Below are 23223 nucleotides of genomic sequence, written 5' to 3'. Positions count from 1 at the left end.
ATTTCTCTCCCTTGAAAGGATTGGGATCAGTTGTTGCTTTATCCTTAGAAATCTGTGCTCTGGAATGGATGCTCTGCAATTCTTTGTATCCAAGATGACCCCTGTGTGGATTGAGATGGGGTGAGATTGGATTTTTGCCAGTTTATGGTTATGCCTAGTTTTTCTGCAGCGAGGAGAGAGTATGCCAGGGCTTCTTCCAATAGATGTCTGGTGGGGGCGGAGATGGGCCAATCGTCTAGGTATGGAAACACCTGGAATCCTTGTAGTCACAAGTGAGCTGTGACGACTGCCATGCACTTTGTGAACACTCTGGGGGCTGTAGAGAGTCCGAAGGGCAGTACTCTAAATGGGTAGTGACTGGCGCCTGCACGGAAGCGCAGACATCTTCTTGATGGCCTGTCCACTTTTATGTGGTAGTACGCATCTTGAAGATCTATCAAGCACATCCAATCATCTTTCTCCAAAAGCGGTAGGATAGACTGTATTGTGACCATCCGGAATTTTTGTACTCTTACAAACTTGTTTAATACACTGAGATCCAAAATTGGTCTCCATTCCCCGGTTTTCTTTGGCACCAAAAATAATCTTCAGTAGAATCCGGATCCTATCTGGTCTGGAGGGACTATTTGGATGACTCTTTTTCTTAGCAGCTTTGATATTTCTAATGCTGCTTCTTCCCTTTGACTGGGTGGAATGTCGGGTAAGTTTGTTGGGGGGGGCAAGACAAAGATCGAAGGGAATATGATAACCTCTGGTTATTATCCTTTGTACCCAAGAATCGTTGGTGATGGTTAGCCAGGCAGAAGGGTACAAAGAGAAACGACCCCCAACCACCTCCAGAGGAAAGCAGTTGAGACGCTCTTCAGGAGCGCTGGTAGGATTGGCCAGGAAAAGAGTCCCTGGAACCCTGGTTACATGGACCCCGTCTGCCCCAAAAAGGGCATCTTCCCTGTGAGTTTCCCCCTCTGCATCTAGGGGAGAACTCAGCCTGTGTGTCACGGAAAGGACCCTAAGACTTTTTGTACCATATCTTCTCACTTTTCTGATTTCTGGAGAAAGCCCGTTGAGGGGAAGAATAACTGACACCCACAGCAGAAAGGGTCTTACCGTCCTGTTCACATCTGGCCAGTGTGCTTTTAACCTTGGGTCCAAACAATAAAGAGGCTTCGATGGGAGCATTGAGAAAGGAAGCCTTGAAGGGTTCCATGAAATTACAAAAGTGCATCCAGGCGTGTCGTCTCAGAACAATGCCTGAACTCACTGCTCTAGCTGCTCCTTCTGATGTGTGAGATATCAGGCGCATGTAGGAGTTAGATATCGATTTAATGGTGGCCAGCTGAGAGGCCACTTTGTCACGGACCTCATGAGGCATGGCACCAGCCACAGTTTCAGAGAGCTCAGAAATTAAATCTCTTTGAAGCTTGGTAAAGTGTGCCATATAGATCAGGGACCTGATTGCAAAGGTCGCTGATGCAAAAGTATGCTTCCCTATTCTATCCAGGGCCCGGGACTCTTTGTTGGGCGGATGGACAGTCTGGCTTTCTTCTTCTGCCAGGTCCTTCTTAGTTGCGGCCACCACCACCAAAGCATCTACAGGAAGATCTTTGGACCAATGAGGGTCAGTAGCAGGAGGGGACAAAATTTTATCTGGCCTCTGGGGAATGGCCTCAACAGTGTCAGGAGCCTTCCACGCATGCTGCATGACGAACCGGACCAGTTCGTCGGCAGGTGGAGTAACTCAGGAGGTAGGGGGCCAGGCGCGAAAGGCCTGCAGGAACACAGACTCTTCAGAGGTCGGGTTCGAGGGCTGCCAGTCACCTCTCTGTTTAAGAATTTTGAGAATATCACCAAAGGATATTTCAGAGGGTGAGCGAGGGGACTCTTCCCCATCATCAAAGTCTGTGTCTTCGGTAAGGGACTCCTCCGTGGAGTCCATGTGCTTCCTCTTGCATGAGCATTTTTGATGAACTTCCTCAGAGGGAGAAGCTGGGGAAGACAGTGCAAAAGGGGTTTCCTGTGGGAGTATAGCCTGAGGCCTTTGTGCCCGGTGTCCGCCAGAAGCAACTTGTGTACATTGCGGTCCAGAGGAGGGCGAGGAGATTGATAGCAGAGGATTGCTAGCTGATGCCAAAGCCTTCTCCATTAGCTAGAAGGCCGGTCCACCTGAAGAGGGGTGAGTGTCCAGGACAGGGGTCACCCCTCCCCTAAGTGACTCAGCCTGCCGACTCGGAGTCCCTGGATGGCTGTGAAACACCAAATTACGTACGCCATAGCTGACATCCTGGGTCATAGCAAAACTCTCCTGCCATGAAGGCAACTGCAGTTCCTTAGTGAGGTCCATAAAAGGAACCATAGAGGGGGAAGACTGTGCTATATCAAGGGGCTTCAAAGGCAATGAAGGAGGAGAATAAGTAGGGGTCTTTGGCAAAGGGTGATCACCTCCCAAGGAAGGATAGGTCCTTGGGGTCTGGCCAAAAGCACTAGATCCACAAGATACAACACGTCATGTTCAGAGAGGCTTCTAGTGGATTTCACGGACATGGCTGAGAGGGAGTCAGGTCTATCGAAAGAGAGCAAGCTCGGTGCCCACCTCGCAGGTCTGCACTGAAAACAACGGGGCTGTAAGGGACTGAACTACAGGTGTCTGTACCGAGGAAATCATCAGTGCCGAAGTCATGGTCTGCACCGAGGATAAGGTCGGTGCTGAAATGGTTGTCAGCGCTAAGGCTGGAATTGAAAATATCTGTGCCGATAACTGAACTGTCGGTGTTGAGAGGGTAGTCAGTGCCGGGTAAGTTGTCGGAGCCGATGTCGTAACAGTCTGCATCAACTGGATAGTCGGTGCCGGTGGAGAAGTCTGAACTGAGGAGCCCCTCGGTACCGATACGGTAAAGGACACGCTAGTCGCTGCCAAAATTGCAGGTGGTGCCAATGGCCTCAGTGCCGAAGGTCTAGGCACCAAAAGTGCTGGAGCCGAAGACGTCAGATCCGAAGTGGAAAGCTTAGCTTTCTTGGGTCTCGGTTGGTGGGAGTCCCCAGCAGGGGACGAAGGAAGAGACTTGGCCTTTATATGTTCATCACTCTTTTTCTTATGGGATCTTGGAGGGGTTGAAGCCTCCGACCCAGAAATAGCCTCTGAAAAAGGAGATTTAAGTACCCCCTTCAATAACAATTTATTTTTTCTCTCAGTCAATGTCCTGTTAGAGAAATTCTTACAAATCCCACAGGGCTGGTCAACTATTAAATGAGGCACACCCAAGCAATAGACACACACGGAATGTGCATCTGAAGTAGGTAATTTATGGCCACGATCTGAGCATCTCTTAAATCCTAGGCTACCTTTTTTATCTGCCATGTTAGGAAAGAAGGAAAACCAGAAAATATACCAGCAATGGTACAAGAAATACCTGAAGGTAAGGAGGAACGGGGTTTACCAACGATGATAAAAAATAAATTACCTCTCGGTAAAGAGGAGGAAGGGGATTGAAAAGATTCAAGAAGGGATAGTCGCTAAATGCGATAAGGTAAGAGAAAACTATCTAGCAACGTTTTTTGTGAGAAAAAGATGTTTTAGATTAGTATGACGAAAAATATTGTACTTAGCTCAAGAGAAGTAGCTTGACACGACCGAATGGCGACGCAGCAAACGAAATCTGAGATAACAAGGAGAGGGGAATTCTGGGTAAGTGTTTTAGCTTGAGAGTTTGTAGCTGACGCGAGCTTGGAAGCTGGCCGGCTCGGTTCCGAGGTCGTTACCAATACCCCACTGCTGGTTTTGGCATTGAGCTTAAGGATTAACAATATCAGATCATATTTCTTGGAATGTAATGAGTTGACAAGACTCCCTGCAGACTGCTCTGTTAAAGATGCTGGGTCAGCAAATGGTTAGCAAATAGGTGTAAGTTAGGAAATTATTTGTTTGAGTTATGATAAAGAATCAGAATTGCATAGACATAGTAAGGCCTTGCTGAGTATAATTATGATGGCTGCCAAAAATGCAATTACTAGAAAATGGAAATCAAAGTGTAAACTAACTTTACTAGAAGTAGCAAAGATTGTAACAAAGATACAACAACTGGAATTCTGATCTTTAGAAAAGGGTAAGAGCAAATTACATAGGAAAAATGGGAATTGTGGGATCAATATATGCAGAGGAGGAATGAGGTTTAAAAGAAGGCAGGAGATGAAAGAGCTATGCAGTGGTTGACTGAAAATCACTGGAAATAATATAAGTGATGTATATGTTTGCAGGTACAGTTGTGTTGGCATGGTTTGTAATGTGTAATGTTAGCAACTGAAATTGTGTTGGTATAGTTTATTTTCATTTATATTAATGTAAGATTATCTGTGTCATACATGATAATTTAATAAAGATGTTTCTTGCTTAAAAAAGGACGATATTTCTGTTTCAGCTAGAACAGCTGGAATGAGTTAGTCAGTGAGTAAGTTGTCATGTCAAATAGTTTACTTTGGACAAGCAGCACACTTATACTTCCCTCTCACACAAAGTCCCAAAAAACACAGTAATATTAACAAAATCAGCACACTAAAATCCTGTCAGAAACCTCTTAGAAGTAAAATTTAACTGACAGATACAAACAGTAGGTAAGTTGTCACAGCATGAATATAAACACTACATGCCCCCATAGTAATCCCTGCTCAAACAAAACACTGCCTCACATTAAACTTTTATAAAATATTTACAAAATTTACATAAACAGCACGTCTACATAAATTAATTCCTCACAACAGGCAAAGCTAAAAATAGTACTGCCAGACAGGAGACAGATAGTAATAAAGGAATACTAGGTTTCTTACAGGAACTGCAACTTATTTTCAAAATAAAAGTAAATAAAAAACACATTTCTTTGTATAAGTAGTACATATCTGAAATAAATAATTACATTTTCTGTGTGGAAATGTTCCCTAAAGTGGATTTATCTGCTAGAAAGGAGCCAAAGGCTAGCTGCTGCTCTTGGGAAGCCTCTAAACTGCTTCCTCATGAAGCCGCAAGACAGTACTGAAAGTTTTCCACTCTTGACTGCTGATTTTCCTTTCTCAGGGTGACCAATCAGCAGTTAGTTTTGGATGTGTGGAAGGAAACTGAGCTTTTGTAAGTTGGCAAGACCCAACCCACATAGCCTAAAGGCTACTGCAGCAGTGGGAATGATGAACATCTCAGACTACTCAAACTATCATACACACAATTAATTAAATCTCATCACATCACTTGCATACTAACTTCACACATACGTTCATATTTAGATTCATAGGTGTGTACTAGGCTAATGGCTTTGGGGCCCTTACAAGCCTAACCATAGGATTACCCTGGCATAGTGCCACCCGAGCTTAGTTCCCAGTGCCTCTGTCGAGTACAGCCACTGGAGTTATCCCCGGTGTGAATTTTCTGTTTCCCATCCACTCATCAAGATTTCTCTTGAAGAGGATCAGTGAGGTGCTCTGCTTGATATGTATGGGAAGTCTGTTCTATAGCATGGGCAGTCTCTGGGTTATGAACCTGTCCTTCCAGCATGTTCTGTTAATTTTGGTAATGAGGTTGAGGTGCGTGTGGTGTGGAGGGATTGGGACTTCTTTAGATGTAACATTTCTAACAGAGCTGGGTCAGACATGGCTTTCTAAGTCAAGCAGAGATCACCTCTAAGTAGGCAATATGAGACAGAGAATAGTTGGAGTTTTTTGAGTCTGTCCATATAGGACAAGTGTTTAAGGCCTAGGATCCTCTTTGTGAGGTACTTTTGCGGCCTCTCCAGTTGTTGCAGGTGTCTAGTGAGGTACATGCCAAAGGGGCATTGTACTCGATGATTGGCCTTATGAGGGAAGAGTAGAGAGAGAGACAATGACCTCTTTCTTCCTGGATGCAAAACCCTTAGTAATTAGATGTGCCACATAGAAAGTCTTTCTGACCACAGTGGCAATGTGGTGATCAAAAAAGAGGTTGCTGTCAACCTGTGTTTCCAGATCTCTTAGAACGCTTTCTGTGTTCAGTGGACTACCATCAATGTGGTAATTCATGGGAACTGGGTTTTTCCCAAAGGGGATGATGACACATTTTTTGGCATTGAGCTTAAGGCCATGGTTCTGACACCAGTTGTTGGTCACAGTGAGGCCATTTCTGTAGGATGTCAACATCACTTGGGGAGTTAATAATAACTCCCAACTTGCAATCGTCTGCGAATTTTGTCAGCCAGAGTCCCTTCATGTTGGCCTGGACTTCAGAGAAGTAGATATCAAACAGGAGAGGACCCAGAACCAAACCCTGTGGGACTCCACTCGTGACTAATCGGCAGTCTATCTTGGAGTCAGCTACTTTCACACTGTGGGTTCTATCCGTGAGCCAATTTGCAACCCACTTAGTGATATAGGGGTTGATGCCAAGCTTAGTGAGTTTTTCTATGATTCCTGAGTGGGGAATGGTATCAAAAGCCTTGGCCAGATCAAGGTAGGCTGTATGAACCACCTTGCTTTCATCCACAGCTCTGATGACTGACTCATAGAAGTCGACCAAGTTCAGCAGGCATGATCTACCCTTCACAAAACCAAACTGTGCGGGATCCAGAGTTTGGAGATTCCCTATATCCTTGTTTATTAGGTCCATGATAATGCGTTCCATAGCTTTGCATATCAGACTCGTCAGGCTAATGGGACGATAGTTCCCAATGTCTGTAGTCGCTCCTCCTTTGTGGAGAGGGATGAGTGTAGCAGTGTGCCATTCAGCAGGGACAAAGCTTGAGGTGAGGCTATGACTGAACAGGGCACACAGGTGAGGTGCCAGTTCACTCTGTAGTTCATGCAGAACACAACCGGGAATATTGTCAGGTCCCATAGAAGCTGTATTCTTGGCCTTGGACAGTGCTGTTTTAACCTGTGCAGCAGTAATACTGGGTGCCTGGCAATCTACTGGTATTGTGATTGATCCTTTGTGGGGGGGAGGGTAAAGTTGGCACTGAATCTGTCGGCCAGTATACTGACAATATCTGTTGGCTTGATATAGGAGGTACCATTGTGCAGTAGCTCAGAGCAAATCTGGGTATTGCCGTGGATATTCTTTACATAAATATAGAAGGCCTTGTGGTTGTCTTTACTATCTGCTGCAATTCTGTTTTCATACCTAGCTTTAGAGGATTTGATGAAGGATCTCAACTTTTTGTCGAGGCAGATAAGGGAGTTTTTCCAGTCTTGGGACTTCATCTTATTCCGCATCAGTTTCCTCCTTCTGTTGTAGAGTTTGTTTATGGCAGGGGACCACCAGATTGGCTTCCTTTTTTAGAGGAGAGTGTCCCGGTTCTATAAAGTATGGTGAGATCCATGCATTTGTGTACGTGTTCGTACAGTGTATTGGTGTATGATTCTTGTGGTCATGCAACTATTCTCCATTTGCATGGGTGCCGTGAAGTTAGCCATATCTGTTTTCAGGATCCCAAAGTTAGCTTTGGAGAAGGTTTTCATGGTGGTTACCTTTGCTAGGGGGGGTGGGAGGGATGTGGATTTCCAAGGTGATTAGTTTGTGGTCAGGTCTAACCAGGAGGAGCTGACTATTGGTGTAGAGCAATTGTCGCCCATGTTAGTAATGACCAGGTCAAGGATGTTCCTACCTCTAGTGGGGGTAAGAACGAGCTGGTCCAGGGCATAGGAATTAATGAACTCCAGGAAATGTTGGGCAAGTGTATTGGTACATGAGTAGTTTACCCAGTTAATGGAGGGGTAGTTGAAGTCGCCTAGTAAGAGAGTATTAGGTTGGACCCTAATATTCTCCAGGCTGCTTAGGAATGTGGAGTGCAAGTCTTGGGACATATATATTCTAAGTTTTGTTTTTTTTTTTTTTGTTCACGTTCGTATATTCTAGTCCCTAATTTTCATATTGTTCATCATACATTAAATACACTACAGCCAGAGTGTTCAATTAAGTAAATAACTACAGTAGAACATGTGTATTAACCACCAGGAAAATAGGTCTGCAGAAAAAAATAGAAATCCAAAAACTGTTCTAGGAAAACATTGCAATGTGCAATTAGTATAAAAAAGCTTATTTTTACTCATTAAAAAAGTAGTACTTGTCCCAAAAGGGATGATATTGAGAACAGATCGGATTGTTGAGAATACCATTACCGAGTTCTGCTAAAAGGTAACAGAAGATCTGGTTTAAATAATGATGCAAAACTTCAAGTGCAAACTGAAAAGATAAAGCCTTGAAACAGGGATTCACTGTGTAGTATATATTTAATTTTATCAAACACTGTGACATATATTTTTTATTCCTTTTAATGTGTTGTTTTAAGTGTTTTAGCAAATTATTATCCACTGTTAAATGTATAACCATGTGATATCAAGACACTGTTTAAGAAGTTTTGCTTGTTCTACTTTGAAAAGTCTGAAGGAATGAAAGTGCTTAGTAACTGCCTGTTGTTTATTTATTTAATTAATTAATTAATCAATTAATTAATCAATCAATCAATCAATCAATTTGCCAGATAGCAGTTTGGTTATTTTTTTCTGTTTAGTTCAGTTAAACAACCTTATTCTGGGCTTTGTCATTATTTCTATTTTATTTTAGAATTCTAAAACAAAAAACAAAAATTATTTTACCTGTTACAGATTAGCAAAGTATATTTTTCAGGGGAGATGTGGTTCTGAAATCCTTACTGCCTTAGAGATATAGTCATTTCAAGACATATTCTAAGAAAGGTTTATTTCATTCATGTAATGTAAAATGAAGCAGAAACAACATAAATGCAAAGTAAATTAACCAATAATGTAGTTTCATACCTATTGTTCACACCTGATGAACCAACAGATGTGTTACAATATTTGCTTTTATAAATGAAATATATGTCAAACTGAACATATTAAAAATAAAACGTAGACTTTAGCTTACCCTGACATAGTTTGACAATTCCAGCGATTATCACAGCAATTAAAGCCAGGACTTTTGCATATGTAAAAATGTCTTGAACTCGGGTCCCCCATTTCACATAGGCACAGTTTATAAATGTTAAAATACCTGCAAAGGACAAAACAATAGATGTTAACAGCTGCCACTCAGACAAACATATATATCAAGCAATACTAACAGAAGCGCACTGAAGAAAGAGCTGAAACAGCTTTGACACACAACATATCCATGGGGTTGGGGAAGAGAGTGAACACTGTTAAAATCTAAATGCAAAATCAGAATCACAGGAAAACAAAACCACTTAGACACTTGATGGGCATATGCCACAGTAGCCACACTTCTGTTGTATGTTTTGGGAGTGCTTTATCGACAGCAGCTGCTGAGGTTCTATACCAGTGTGAAATCCTAGCCCTTGAGTATACACCAAAAATCTTGACATGCTTGATATGTTCCACAGCAGAAGAGATACTCTCTTACACATTTTTTTCACATATTATTTTCCTTTTTGCCTAACTGATTAGTCATACATTTCTTTAACTACTATTGAAAACTTCAGCTACTATAGAAAAAAAAGTTATGTTTTTACCATAACGTTCCATGTTTGTTGTCCCTTATTTCGACTTCCTTCTTTCTGGTTATGTTCGCAGCCTATCTCAGCTCCGACTCGGCCACTTCTAAAGCTCGAAGAGTCCTTACTGGCTCAAGGCTAACCCCCTTATTCCAGCATGCTTAGCAGTAGCTACCCAGATCTCGTTTGTGAGAACTAACCACTAGATAGGAGAACTATAAATTATCCAATAAAGGAGGTAACTAAACAATACTGCTTCCTTGTACCAAAAATAACAGAACAACAATGGTGGCAAGGACTATTCCAATAGCTGAAAAGCAACAGAAACACAGCCAAATCAGCCAAAAAAAGGAAATTCCTCTCAATCATCCAGGATGGGGGAAGGAGAGAGGGACACAAGAAGGAAGATGAGATAAAGGACAACAAACATGGAACGTTATGGTAAGAACATAACTTTTTTATGTTATGGTGTCCATCTCGGCTTCTTTCTGTTTGGGACAGCATCCCCAGCACCTAAATCCTGGGTGGATCAGTGGAAAAGAGACTTCAGAATCGTGGAACCAAAGGATGCCCTGTTCCAAGAGACCATGTCCACTCTGTAATGAGTAATGAAGGTATGGGGAGAAGCCCATGTTGCTGCCGCACAAATAGTATTGAGTGGAAGCTTAGCTTGAAAAGCTATGGAGGCAGCCAAGGACCTAGTAGAATGTCCCCTTACTTTTCCTGGGACAGACACATTCCAAGACTCATAAGTAATAGTATTGGATAGCCATTTTTGACAAGGTCACTTTGGAAACTGGTGAGCCTTGCTTACTCTGAGAGAAGGATACAAACAGCTGATCTGATTTTCTGATGTCCTTGGTTCTTTGAAGATAAAATCGCAACTGCCTGTGGACATCCAGTTGATGTAACTTATACTCTGCCTTGTTACCATAATTTGGAAAGATAACAGGAAGGTCAATTGACTGATTCAAATTTTATTCTGAGCAGACTTTTGGTAAAAAGGAAGGATTACTTCTAAGAGATACTCTATCCTTGTGAAAGATCATATGAGGCGGGTGGATGGAAAGTGCCTGTAACTCGGAAACCTGCCTAGCTGATGTAACAGCAATGAGGAGGGGGTCTTCCATGATAAGAACTTTAGAGGACAAGAAGCGACTGGTACAAAGTGAGTTAGGATCAGAGCTGCTAGTACTAAATTTAAATCCCAAGGATGGAGAGGTTCTCAGATAGGAGGCCTTAATATAGGGTAGCACCTTTCAAAAAGGCCCTACTTAGCTTGTGGGACATGATGTTAGAACCTAGAAGGCCCACATGAAAATTAGAAATAGCAGCCAGTTGAACTCAAATTGTAGCAGTCGCTCTCCTTTCTCAGAGGTTTCTGCCAGGAATTCCAAGATTTTTGAAATTGGACCTGTAAAGGGATCAATGTCATTTGCTCGGCCCAAAAGGAAAACCTCTTCCATTTACTAGCATACAGTTTCCTAGTAGTTGGTTTATGAGAAGAGACTAAAATATGTTGAACCGTAGGTGAGATATCCGGGAGCCTGGCTAGGACTGGAAGTGGAGAAACCAAGCTGTCAGCTTTAGAGTTTGAATGGAGGGATGAAGAGCATCCGACTGATATGTCAGGAGGTCTGGAACCGGGTCCAGAATCCAAGGATCCTCTTGCAGGTAATGGCAAAGGAACGGGAACCATATCTGATGAGGCCAGTACGAGGCAATGAGGATCAGCTTGCAACTCAGCAACTTTGCTTTCTGAAAAACTTTTGGAATTAAAGGAAAAGGGGGAAAAGCATAAAGAATCCCGGGGGGCCAATCGTGGATAAGTGCATCTCTGGGTGACTGTCCCAGTGGGGGAACTAGGGTGAAGTAACTGCTGCATTTGTTGTTTAGGTGAGAGGCAAAAAGATCACAGCATGGCTGGCCCCATCTGGGGAAGATCATATCCACCACATCTTGTTTCAGAGACCACTCATGGGGCATGAGAATTATCCTGCTGAGCTTGTCCGCTATCAATTTGGACTTCCCTGGGATGTGTGCTGCAACCATAAAATGCTGAGAGGAAATCACCCACTGCCATACTCGAAGGCTCCCGACACAATGGGTAAGATTTGGTTCCGCCCTGTTTGCTGATGTACCACACTACTGACATGTTGTCCGTCTGAATAGCTATGTAGCCCAAAGGAAGAGAGTCGTGAAGTGCTTGCAACGCTAATAACACCGCTTTCATCTCCAGGAAATTGATGTGCAAATGGTACGCAAGAGGTTGCCAAGTCCCTAGGACTGTCTGTCCCAAATAATGCTCCCCCAACCTATCTGGGAAGCATCCATGGTCACTGTGGCTACCGGATGAGGGGCTACAAAGGGCATGCCTAGAGTGAGTAGGGGAGAGTGGAGCCACCACTGTAGATCTTTCTTGCAAGCACCCATGATTAAGATCATGTGTGACATTGGTAGATCCTGATATGACCACTGAGTGAAGAGGGGCCATTGCAAAATCCTTGTATGGTAACGAGCTAATGAGACTAGAGTAATGGCAGCCTCCATCAAACCTATGACCTTTAGGACTAACAGAGCCTGAACCTTTGACTTTGACAAGAGGAGAGAGATCTGACATCGAATGGCAAGCACCCTTTCTTGTGGGAGCTTGGCAATCATGTCTCTTGTATTTAGTTGAGCGCCTATGAAAGTAATACACTGAGAGGGCAACAAGGCAGATTTTTTGTAATTTATTGTGATTCTTAGGTGTGCACAAGTGTAAATCGTGTGGTTCCTGGTCCTTAAGAGATGATGCTCGGTGGTGGCAGTAAGGAGCCAGTCATCTAGATAAGGAAACACCTGGAATCCCAAACGTCTCAGGTGAGCCATCACTACTGCCATGCATTTGATGAACACCCTGGGGGTTGTGGTGAGACCAAACGGCAGAGTTCTGAACTGGTAATGACTGGCTCCCAGCCGGAAGCATAAATGTCTCCTGGACTGCTTGTCCATTTTTATATGGTAGTACGCGTCCTGGAGATCAACAGAGCACATCCAATCACCCTGACCCAAAAAGGGTAGAATGGACTGCAGTGTCACCATCTAGAACTTGGTCTTAAACTTGCTAAAATCCAGGATAGGTCTCCAGTCCCCTGTCTTTTTTGGAACTAAAAAGAACCTTGAGTAAGTTCTGGATTCTATCTGGTCTGTGGGGACTTCCTGAATGGCTCTTTTTTGCAGCAAAGTTTTTACTTCTAAGGCTGCTTGATCCCGAAGATTGGGTGGAACATCTGGGATTGATGATTTTTGACTTCTTAGGGATGTTTGGGAGAAGGGAATTTTGTAACCCCTGAATGTTATGCACCGTACCGATGCGTCTTCTGTTATTTCTTGCCAGGCTCTTGGGTAACAGTGATATTCTGCCCCCAACTGCCTACAGAGGTGGGCAGATGGGCAATCCTTCAGGGATTCTGAAAGGGCCTGGCAGAGAACGTATCCCTGTTGCCCTGTTGTGGACCCCACCTGCTGCAAGGTCAGCGTCTCCCGTTATTATTTCCCCCTCTGCCCTGGTAGAATGATCTCCACGAGTGTCTGGCGAAGCTCCCTGCAATTTACGGAACCACATTTTGCCACTGTTTTGACCTTTGGGATAAGGCCGGGATGGAGTGGAAAAATGGACTCCTATGGCAGAGAGAGTTTTCCCATCTTGTTCACTCCTGGTAAGAGTCTCCTGAACATGCGGCCCGAACAAGGCTGAGCCGTCAAAGGGGGCATCCGTAAAGGAGGACTTGAAGGGCTCCACAAATTGACAAAGGCGCATCCAAGAGTGTCTGTGAAGAGCCACTCCTGTGCCTGCAGCCCTACTTGCTCCATCTGCTGCTTAAGAAATCAGGTGCATGGGGGAGTTAACAATGGAGGTTAGGGTCGCTAGCTGGTTAGCCGACTTGGAAGATGCTTCCTCAGCTGAAAGATCCTGGAGGGTATCTCCCAGCTCTTTAAAGAGATCCCTCTGAAGTCTTGTGAAATATGTCAAATAGTTCAGCGACCAAAGAGTAAGGGCCGCTGAAGAGAAAACACGCCTCCCATCTCTATCCATGGCTCTAGACTCCTTGTTTGGTGGATGGATAGAAGAGGAAGTCTCTGCAAGTTCCTTCTTGGTGACTGCTGCCAGCACCATAGCATCAACTGGCACGCCTTTAGAGAGAAAAGTCTTGTCCTCTGGTGTGGTCATGAATTTGTTAGGCCTTCTCAGAACGGGCTCCCTGGTTTATGGAGCACTCCACTACAGACAAAAGTGGGTCGAAAGGCGGAGACACCCAGGAGGTGGAAGGTCGGGAACCAAATGAGTCCAGGTACATGGACTCATCCTCAGAAGGGACAAGGGACTTCCAGTTTCCCCTCTGCCTAAGGATCACCAGGATGTCTGAGAATGAGACATCTTCAGAGGGGGACTGTGGGGACCCTTCTGAGTCATCCAAGTCCATGTCAGAAGTGATGGACTCAGGGGAGACCACCTGCTTCCTGTAACATTTTTTCTTCCTGGGAACCTCCTCTGAGGCATGCTCAGGAGAGGACTTGGAAGAAGAGGGGTCACCCTGTGAGGCGTCCTGGGGCATTGGTTCCCTACTCTTGGGATGGACAGAAGGATCCGAGGCAGACACCGGTATCGATGGGGATGGAGTCAGTGGAGCCAAGGGTGGGGCTATCTCAGTGGACACACACTCCTCATCACCTTGAAGGCGCCATGGTCTAGAATGGATGGAGGCTCCAGCTCCGAGGAGCCTGGAGACCTACTCTACACCGAAGGCAACGGCTCCAAGGCAAATGTGGGAGCCGAACTCACCTGCACCGAGGCTCCAAGGGGGAGAGTGGGGCCGGACAAGGGTCCAATGCCACTTCCCCCCTCGGCGCCAATGAGAGAGTCTCGGCACCCAGACCCCTCAACAGAGTGGACTATCGAGGAGGTCGGAGCAGATGTCAGAATCAACAAGCCAAGGGTTGTCGGAACCGATGGTTCCACCACTACTACTTCCATGCACTCTGGCTCCGAACTGGATGCAGTCGGAGGAGGAATAGAGACAGGGACTGGTTTGGACTATGGTGCCACTTCCTTCTGGGCTGGGCACAACAACAACTGAGCAAATACCCATGTCTTGAGCAGCCTCTTCACCACTCTCTCCACATCATCATCCGATAAACTCCTGGATGAGCGAGAGGAGTGGGCTGAGGACTGGTGACTACCTGCCACTGACTGCAAAAGTGGAGACCGAGGCACAGATCTCACTGGGTCCAACGAAGGAGATCTCGATCTCTTTTGAATCCGGAATTGCTCCAAAGCCACAGATGGAGCTGCCAGGGAAAAGGACTCTTCAGTGCCAACAATCTACTCCGAAGGTTCAGACGTTTTTGATTTTGATTTTGACTGCACCAAAGGTGGAGCTGACGAAGATGCCAGTTTGTCATCGGATTTTTTTAATGGCTAAGTATCCGATGCTACTTCAACTTGAGGTTTTAATAACCCTCTCAAAATAAGTTTGTTGTGCCTCTTCTGCAAAACCCATGCGCTAAAGGCATGGCAAACAGAGCAGGAGTCCTTCAGGTGGACCGCACCTAAACAATAAACACAACTCGTGTGCCCGTCCGTAAGGGACATTTTTTGGCAACACCAGTCGCATTTCTTAAATCCCGACTGCTTTGGAGCTTCTTTAGACATTATAAACACAAAAGGACTAACAACTGGAAAGTGTGTTTAGGAAGAAAGAAAGGAGGAGAAGAAGAGTAGGGGCTAGCCTCTACGTTAAATGGCTACTGCTCCCAAAGGAAGAAGGCCTCTAACTAAAATGGCTTCTACCTAGGTGGCAAAGAGGGATAAAGGAACAAAACAACAACCCTCAAAAAACAAACGGGCCACCGACAACAACACACAGGTAAAGGCCTGAGAGAAATGACGGCCTAACAACAGCAAAAACAACAGTAATCTGGTTAGGAGTGATAAATAAGAGAAAACTCTAAACTCTAAGGAAATTTAGCCTAAAACAATAACAATTTTGACAGAAAAAATTCACTACTTAGCCTGAGCCAGCAGAAGACATTCTCGATGCTGCAAGCGGCAAATGAGATCTGGGTAGCTACCTCTAAGCATGCTGGGATAAGGGGTTAGCCTCGAGCCAGTAAGGACTCTTCGAGTTTAGAAGTGGCTGAGTTGGAGCCAAGATTGGCTCCAAACCCAACCAGAAAGAAGGAAGGCGAGATGGACAACATAACATCTTCAGTTTCTCATAAATAACCTGGTCAGCAATCATAATAATATTTCATCATATATGCCAGACCTGGTAATGACAGGCTGTTGTCAAGTTTTCTGCAAGCCCATACACCTGTTACAGTCTTCTCAGTAACTTGAGTCATCAGGGATGGCATAATGACAAAATTCTGACAGCATGTCACTAACATTAATCTCCCTACAACCACAAACTCACACCAGCCAAATACTGCACAAGTAAATAAGTTCATAAGTTAATGTATCTATCCCCTGTTCAGACTTAGAGGTCATTCAAGAGGGTCTATATTATTTCATCGAAAACTAACTTCAGGGAATGACTGTTCATCGAACATAAATCAGCGAAAGGCTGTTCACCAAATGTTCACATCAAACGTTTTTCCTAGGGCAGTGGGTTACTTGACGAGCATTAGGAAATTCGACCTTTTCCCCTCTGTAGTATGATCTCGGAGTTTCCACTGGGGGGTGTGAGGTGCATAGCTTCCCACCTTGGTGGGTATGATATACTGTGGTGGGTGTGACAGTCGATATGCTGGCCAAGTGACTCACTGCCCTGGGAAACATATTCGCTAATGTGAACGTTTGATGAATGGCTGTTCATTGATTTATGTTCGATAAACGGTAATTCGCTGAAGTTAGTTTTCAACAAAGTAATATAGACCCCATTCAGGAATACAGATTCCCAAATATTATGGCAACATTTTCATTCATCTATTCACCTGTGTTATTTAAATCCAAACTCCTGAATTAATTTAATTAATATAGCTTGTTGGAGCTTATTGTGTAATTTTGGCACAGTCTGAGTAATCTATGCACCCCTGTTCTTAGGTCTCTTTTCTTAGTATATAACTGCACCCCCATCATTTCTTAATATAATTTGTCATTATAAATCTTATGTGTAAAATACAGTCTTCCTCTCCATAAACCATAACTGATACTAGAACAGAATCTTTCTTTTCAACCTTTCAGCGTATGTTAAGTAAGATATTGAAGACATTAATTTAGTGAAATGTCTCTGCACAGATTCCCGTAAATTTATCTGTGCAATGTGCTCACAAAATATTCAGCCATATTCTGTTACAGGTTGTTTGTATAAACTTGATTTTTAAATGGCTTATTTCCCAAGTGGCTGTTCATCATTCTTCTGCTGCATAATGGGGATGGGGGATACTATTATTATCACCTTGCAAAAATCCTAACCCTCCTAACCCATTGTTTCTGAATTACTCCTCAGCATGACCTCATGAGAATGCCACATTCACTTTTATAATTGACATTTACAAGGGTGCTGATCCTGGCAAGTCGCTGGAGCTGCATTTGTGTATCTCACAGAATCATATGAGTGACTCACATCTTCTGTGTCTCACTGAACTAAGTACAACTGTGATAACTTTACTTATTCCCAGTTGTCTGTCTTGCAAGTAGATTTAACAGTCCATTACTTGCTTTAGATATATGGCTAGAAGATTTAGGATTTTTGCCTGAAAGTGTTTGCATAGATACTTTTATACCCCAAGCAGACTGCAAAGAATTTTTCCTTGGGTAGATGACAAATGTTGGAGATGTGATGGGGAAGAAAGAGTATATGCTGTGGAGTGTAATGAGTTGGTAGACTTTAAAAATTCCCCACAAAGTACTCTCTCAGGAGTACTGGGTGAGCAAATAAGTATAAATAAGGAAATTGTTTTCTGATCTGTGATACAGAATTTGAATTGCCCTAGATGTAGTAAGGCTTGGTTGTGTTTATTTGGTAACTGCCAAAAAAAAAAAAACAATTACTAGAAAATGGAAATAAAAATCTAAAACAACTATACTTGAAGCAGTGAATATTGTAACAGAGATAAAAGAATTGGATGAAGGGTGGGAGTAAATTACATAAAAAATGGAAATTATGGGAACAATTCATGCAGAAAAATGTATGGAGGAGGAATGCGGTTTAAGAGAAGGTAGGAACTGAATAATTTATGTAATGTTGCCTAGATCCTAGGATATATAACAATATATGTAAGGTATAATGTTAGTAAATGTGAACTTGTTAATATGCTTTGATTACTGTTATATGAATGTAAGTTTGCCTATATTACATGTAATAATTCATTAAAGGTGTTTATATGGATTTGCCTAAAAAGTAGTCTCTTGCAAAGGACTGCTATCCATTTCTGCTCTAGCCTGCCCTATGTTGCTAATCTGCAAGGGCCAGTATTAGGACTGCCATTTTTCCCTTTTTCAAAACACAGTCACTACTGACAATTGCAAGCAAACTTGTATCTCTTGACAACTACTCATGAACTGGTGCTATTGTCCAATCACTAGTTTCCAAGAAAAGGCTGCATGTAGAGAGTAGCATTAAACAGCTTATTCAAGCTGAAATATTTCAACAAGTCCTGTCATTACCACCAAAGAATCAGTCACGATAAAGCACCCTCAAAAAAGAGTAACCCCTTTAGTTTTGTTGAATGCTCTAGAAGTTAAAGAAACTATAGTTGTGTATTATCACAACCTATGTTGTCTTGTTTAAATCTTGTTTAAACTTTGGGTTAGTGGATCTAATCAGATCTGACCTATGCACCTCTAGAAGCTATGTATCCAGGGCTCTGATTCCTCCCCTACCTATAATTCCCCTCTGTTCCCCTGAAATACCCAAAGCTCTCAATCATCCAGAATTAACCGGGAGCACCTGTTTTTAATTTAAATAAGCTTTCTTTTCTGAGTGTCCAATTTGGGTGCAAGAACACCCGAGATCTACAGTACAGCATGCTCTATTCTGGCTGTAGACATCTCGGCCAATCAGAGCATTGCTTTACTGTGCCTGTTTTGCATGCAGCTAGCTTGCTTCATTTCCTGTGTTGTGCAGAAGTTGCTGCGGCAGACTTGGTGTGGATGAAGTTCTCAATTAGGTCCACTCAGTCTGCATATCAAGGCAGCATTGGCATGGCGAAAGGAAATAGAAGATCAGCGTTGCCATTGGAGTTGGATGCGCAATCAAGAGAACTAATCATCTTCGATCAAAGGAGACAGACAACAGTACACCTTGACTTGTGTTGTGGCTGTGGATCCGAATCCGATCTTGTGAGGGAATTTATAGCTCCAGCAGCAGCTTTTGTGGTTCATGCGTGGTGTGGAATTGTTCCCAGGAGGTCTGAAGTTTTAGTGGTCCGTGAGTGCAATCGAGGATTTTATTTTATTTTATATACTTTATTTTATAGATAAGTAAGCTACTCTAAATGCAAGTTTATGTGCAGGGCAAGGGTGTACTGTAGACAGGGGTGGGGGTTAAGTAATGTTTATTTAAGGAAGGCAATGAAAAACACATCAAAGTGGTGGCTGCACTGTATCTTTCCAATTCAAATGTCAGGCACAGTTGCAGCACTCCAGGATGGATTAATGATTTGCTCAGAGTAGGGGATCAGAAATGCTGTTTTCAGTCTGTTTTGACTGATCTCTAAGTAATGTGACAAAAGTGATTATAGCTTCTCGATACTCTGCCTGACATCAAGTATACTATCCTGTGTATTACTTTCCTAGTTTACCTTCTTCCTAGTGGCTATTCCCCCTTTATTTCTGGCTTTGTCCAGATTTCTTGCATTAAGAGGTTGAAAGGTGTAAGACTGACAGTTAAATAACAATTCTCAGTTTAAAATATAACCCCATTTAAATTTGTTCTTATATTTCTGAGCTTGCCCCCCTCCCATTATTTTAAGGTTTGCCCAGATTTCTTTAAGAGAAAGTAATATTGGGAGTAACTCATTTGCATATGTTCATTTTCCAATGGTATGTGCTGTTCTTTGGCGGCCTGTCTCAGTACCTTTTCTGTTTGGTGACTATAAGCTCCCTGTGGGTGATTTAGTGATAAAGCATACACTGTGTTTGTTAAAAAGCAAAGGTAAGCTTGTTTGCAAAACTGTGCTGATGGTACTCGGCTCTGCCTCTTTTTTTGATCCTTTTACTGAGTGAGGCTTCAGAGGTATTAGATTTTAACTGCCAGGTTTTTCAGTTACACTAGGCATATGTGGCAAAGGATGAACTCTTAAGAAGATGGAAATCCATCATGTGGGACTCACTAATCCTCCAAATTTGCCTGTAATAAAAGTGAATGATACAGAGTTGAGATCAGTCTCAGTGATGTAAGATGTCAGGGTTTTTCTTGACATTGAGCTAACATTAAAGAATGTTATCAATTATCAAAATGTCTTTTTTAATTTCAGACATAACTCATAAGTTGAGCACTTATTTTTAAATAGCAGTCTCATGACAGCAATCGTATAATCTGCTTTCCTTCCAACAGGCTGTAGAAACATCTTGTATCTTGGGCCTCCTCCAAGTAAAATGTATCATTTCTGGTTTGTACAGAATGCAGATACCTGGATACTGATCAATATATTTAGGCAAGACCATATTTTCTTGTTCTGTCTTTTCTTCTCTGGCTGCCAGATATTTATGATTACTTAAAAATTGTTGGTATAGATTCGTCCTCACTGCTATGTCAAAGGCAAATGTTTCTGAGTCATTCACTGCATTGTTTTATACCCTGAATATTTAATATAGACTGAGGAAATGTACAAAGATAAAAAACTGTCTGGGAACTTCCTGCCCAAACAAGTCAGCAAGCAAGATTCTTTTCTGTTTAAACAAATGCTTGTCTTACTAATTAGGTGCTAGTATGCAAAATAATTCTGGATGTAGAGTTTGACTTTTAAGAAGGGATCACTGAAACAGAAATGTTTGCTTTATGCTTTTAAAAATAACCTTTTCAAATTCATATTTTCAAAAAAAAAAATGCATAATATGCTTGTGTGTGTAGTTCATTTTCTCTTAAGGGAAATCTCAATATACATCTGTGAAGTGTATTTTGTAAGATTATTTGACACCAGCATTGTATGCTAAAGGCACTGGATTTGAGACCAAAATGAGAGCTAATGGTATTCTTTCGCTTCTGTGACTCAATTTGCAAACAGAGGGCTTTCTCTATATTTGTGTGTATGTGTTTGGGTGTGTGTGTGGTTTGTTTAAAATGTTTTGGCACTGACAAAAGAAGAATTTGAATTGAAATTAATCTATACCTGTGATTGTCATTTTAACTGTAATTCACCACCTTTTCTCCCAAAGTCACCAGTTTTAGGAAGGTCAGAGAATGGTAGTTGACATTTGTAGTCTGTTGTTTTGCTTCTAGGACGATGATGCCCGAGTGACTTGGTTTACAGCATCTTGGGTTGCTCTGGTGGACCAAAGTGTAGTATTATTTTGAATGGGGTGCGATCGTATGACAGGATTACATTGCAAAGTGTTTACAGAAAATGCATGTTACTGCACAAGGAACCAGTACTGAAAAATCTAATCCTCCCAATGATTTTGGCTTTGTCCCCTCACCCCAGACTTTTTCTGTCCCCAGTGGTTGTCTTTAGAATAGATTGTGAGTAAAGGTCTGAGGATGTACTGCTTACCAGGCAGCCATAACTTCAATAAATGTGACACACTTGAGTTTTATGCTTCATATATATTTCTGAAAAATATTAATGCAAAATAGCTAATGAGAACTTAACTAGGTTCAAGTAATGCTGTGTAGAATGATATCCATGATTTGTCAGTTTTGCAATGTGTTCCTTGTATGCACTTCCTGGGTGCGTTATGAATCATTTGCAATAATGAGCTTTCTCTTAGGTCCGTTATGAATCATTTGCAATAATGAGCTTTCTCTTTGGCTGTTATGAATCATTTGCAATAATGAGCATTCTTTTGGCCTGTTATGAATCATTTTCTGTAATGAGCTTTCTCTTTGGCCTGTTATGAACCCTTTACAATAATGAGCTTTCTCTTCGGTCCGTTATGAACCATTTTCAGTAATAAGCTTTCTCTTTGGTCTGTTATGAAACATTTGCAATAAGCATTTTCTTAGACATGTTATGAATCAATTGTAATGATTACCTTGGGTGCATTATGAATTATTTGCAGTAATGAGCTTTTACTTGGATGCATAGAGGCATTTGCAGTAATGAGGTTTTCCTGGATATGTTATGAATTATTTGCAATAATCATTTTTTTCTTGGATGCGTTATGAGTTATTCTGAATAATAAGTTTTTTTTCTGGATGCATTATTGATTTGCAATAATGCTTACTCACATTTTGACTATGTACGGTGCTGTGCATTAATCAGTTACTGAGTTACACACATTTAAAGAGGTTTCTGGATTGCATGCTCTTCTTTTATCTGAATCATTAATTTTCTTCAGAAGCAAAGTCATGGGTGAATCACAGAACAGCATGGTACAAGCCACAATGCAAACTTTCTTACACTGTTATAGTGCAACAATTCAGAAGGGAAGAAAACATTTTTTTTGGCTACTGTTTGCCATTGTACAAGCTTCATTTACTGTAAGTAAAAGTGCACCATCACAATACATCTGTGAATTACCTTGAAGCATTCTAATTACACCCCTCCCTTTTCTTCCCTAAAGATGCTGTCTCTGACAAGAAGAAGTGAATGACCGCATTCCAAAGCAGCTGGAAGGTCACCTTTGACTGGGTAATGAAAAGCAGGCATGGTCCAAGCTATGCATTTTGCAAGACATGCTACTAATATTAATGTCAGACATGGAGGGAGGGATGATCTGCAGCGGCATATGGTCACTGAGAAGCACGAGATGAGCACCAAACATTCAACTGGGAGGAAAGTGACAGAAATGTTTGCCACTCAGTAAACCAACTCTAAAGTGTTGGAGGCTGAAGTAGACTTTATGAACCTACTTGCTGAACACAACTTGCCATTTACGACTGGGGATAATTTCCTGAAGTACACGAAGAGGTACTGCATGGATCAGGAGGTGGTACAAAAACTGACCTGTGGACCAACAAAGGCTGCTTGCATTTTAAGAGATGTGATGGGGCCAAAGTATCATCAGGATGTTGCACAAGTCTGTCAGAAGGTGCAATGCTGTTTGTACCTTGATCAGAGTACAGATATGAGGGATGACAATTTGCTTGTGATTTTTTTGATTGTGATTTTTTTGATTGTTTTGTTTTTTTTGATCATGGCATTGGTAAAAATGTTGCAAGATTCCTTGACATGTCTGCTTGTGTCATTGGAACTGGCCAAGCCATTTATGACTGTATAATGGAGACTCTAAACAGGTTTGGTATTCCTGTGACCAGCATGCTAGCTTTTTCATCAGACAATGATGCAGCCATGATTGGTAAGCGGAACTTGGTGCTATCCAGATTAAAAGAGGTTAATCCATATATTTTCAGCATGGGCTGCTCATGCCACATTGCAGATTTATGTATTAAATCTGGTGTAAAAGCAATGTCTGTACCTGTAGAGGAATTTATAGCTGACATTTATTGTCACTTTCCAGCAGTCCACGGCATCAGCAGAAGCTGAAGGAGTTTGCATTGTTCATGGATATTGAACCTTATATTGAAAATTATCAGATATGCCCCCACTCAATGGCTAAGCTTGTCAAAAGTCATCAAAAGAATGCTTGCTTTGT

General features: G+C 42.3%; 1 protein-coding gene across 1 annotated transcript in view; it reads right to left on the bottom strand.

The window, feature by feature from the left end:
• LOC122790764 (Y+L amino acid transporter 2-like) overlaps positions 1-23223 on the bottom strand; it is a 1539581-nt gene that overhangs the window by 440403 nt on the left and 1075955 nt on the right. Inside the window, exon 2 of the mRNA XM_044058374.1 lies at positions 8894-9019. Coding sequence (XP_043914309.1) covers positions 8894-9019 — 126 coding nt within the window. The remainder of the gene's footprint in view (positions 1-8893; positions 9020-23223) is intronic.

This window comes from Protopterus annectens, chromosome 16.part0 (genome assembly GCF_019279795.1).
Source record: "Protopterus annectens isolate FY-2018-M chromosome 16.part0, PAN1.0, whole genome shotgun sequence".
NCBI lineage: Eukaryota > Metazoa > Chordata > Ceratodontiformes > Protopteridae > Protopterus > Protopterus annectens.
Note: the sequence above shows the minus strand (reverse complement) of the source record. Positions and strands in the feature narration are given on the sequence as shown.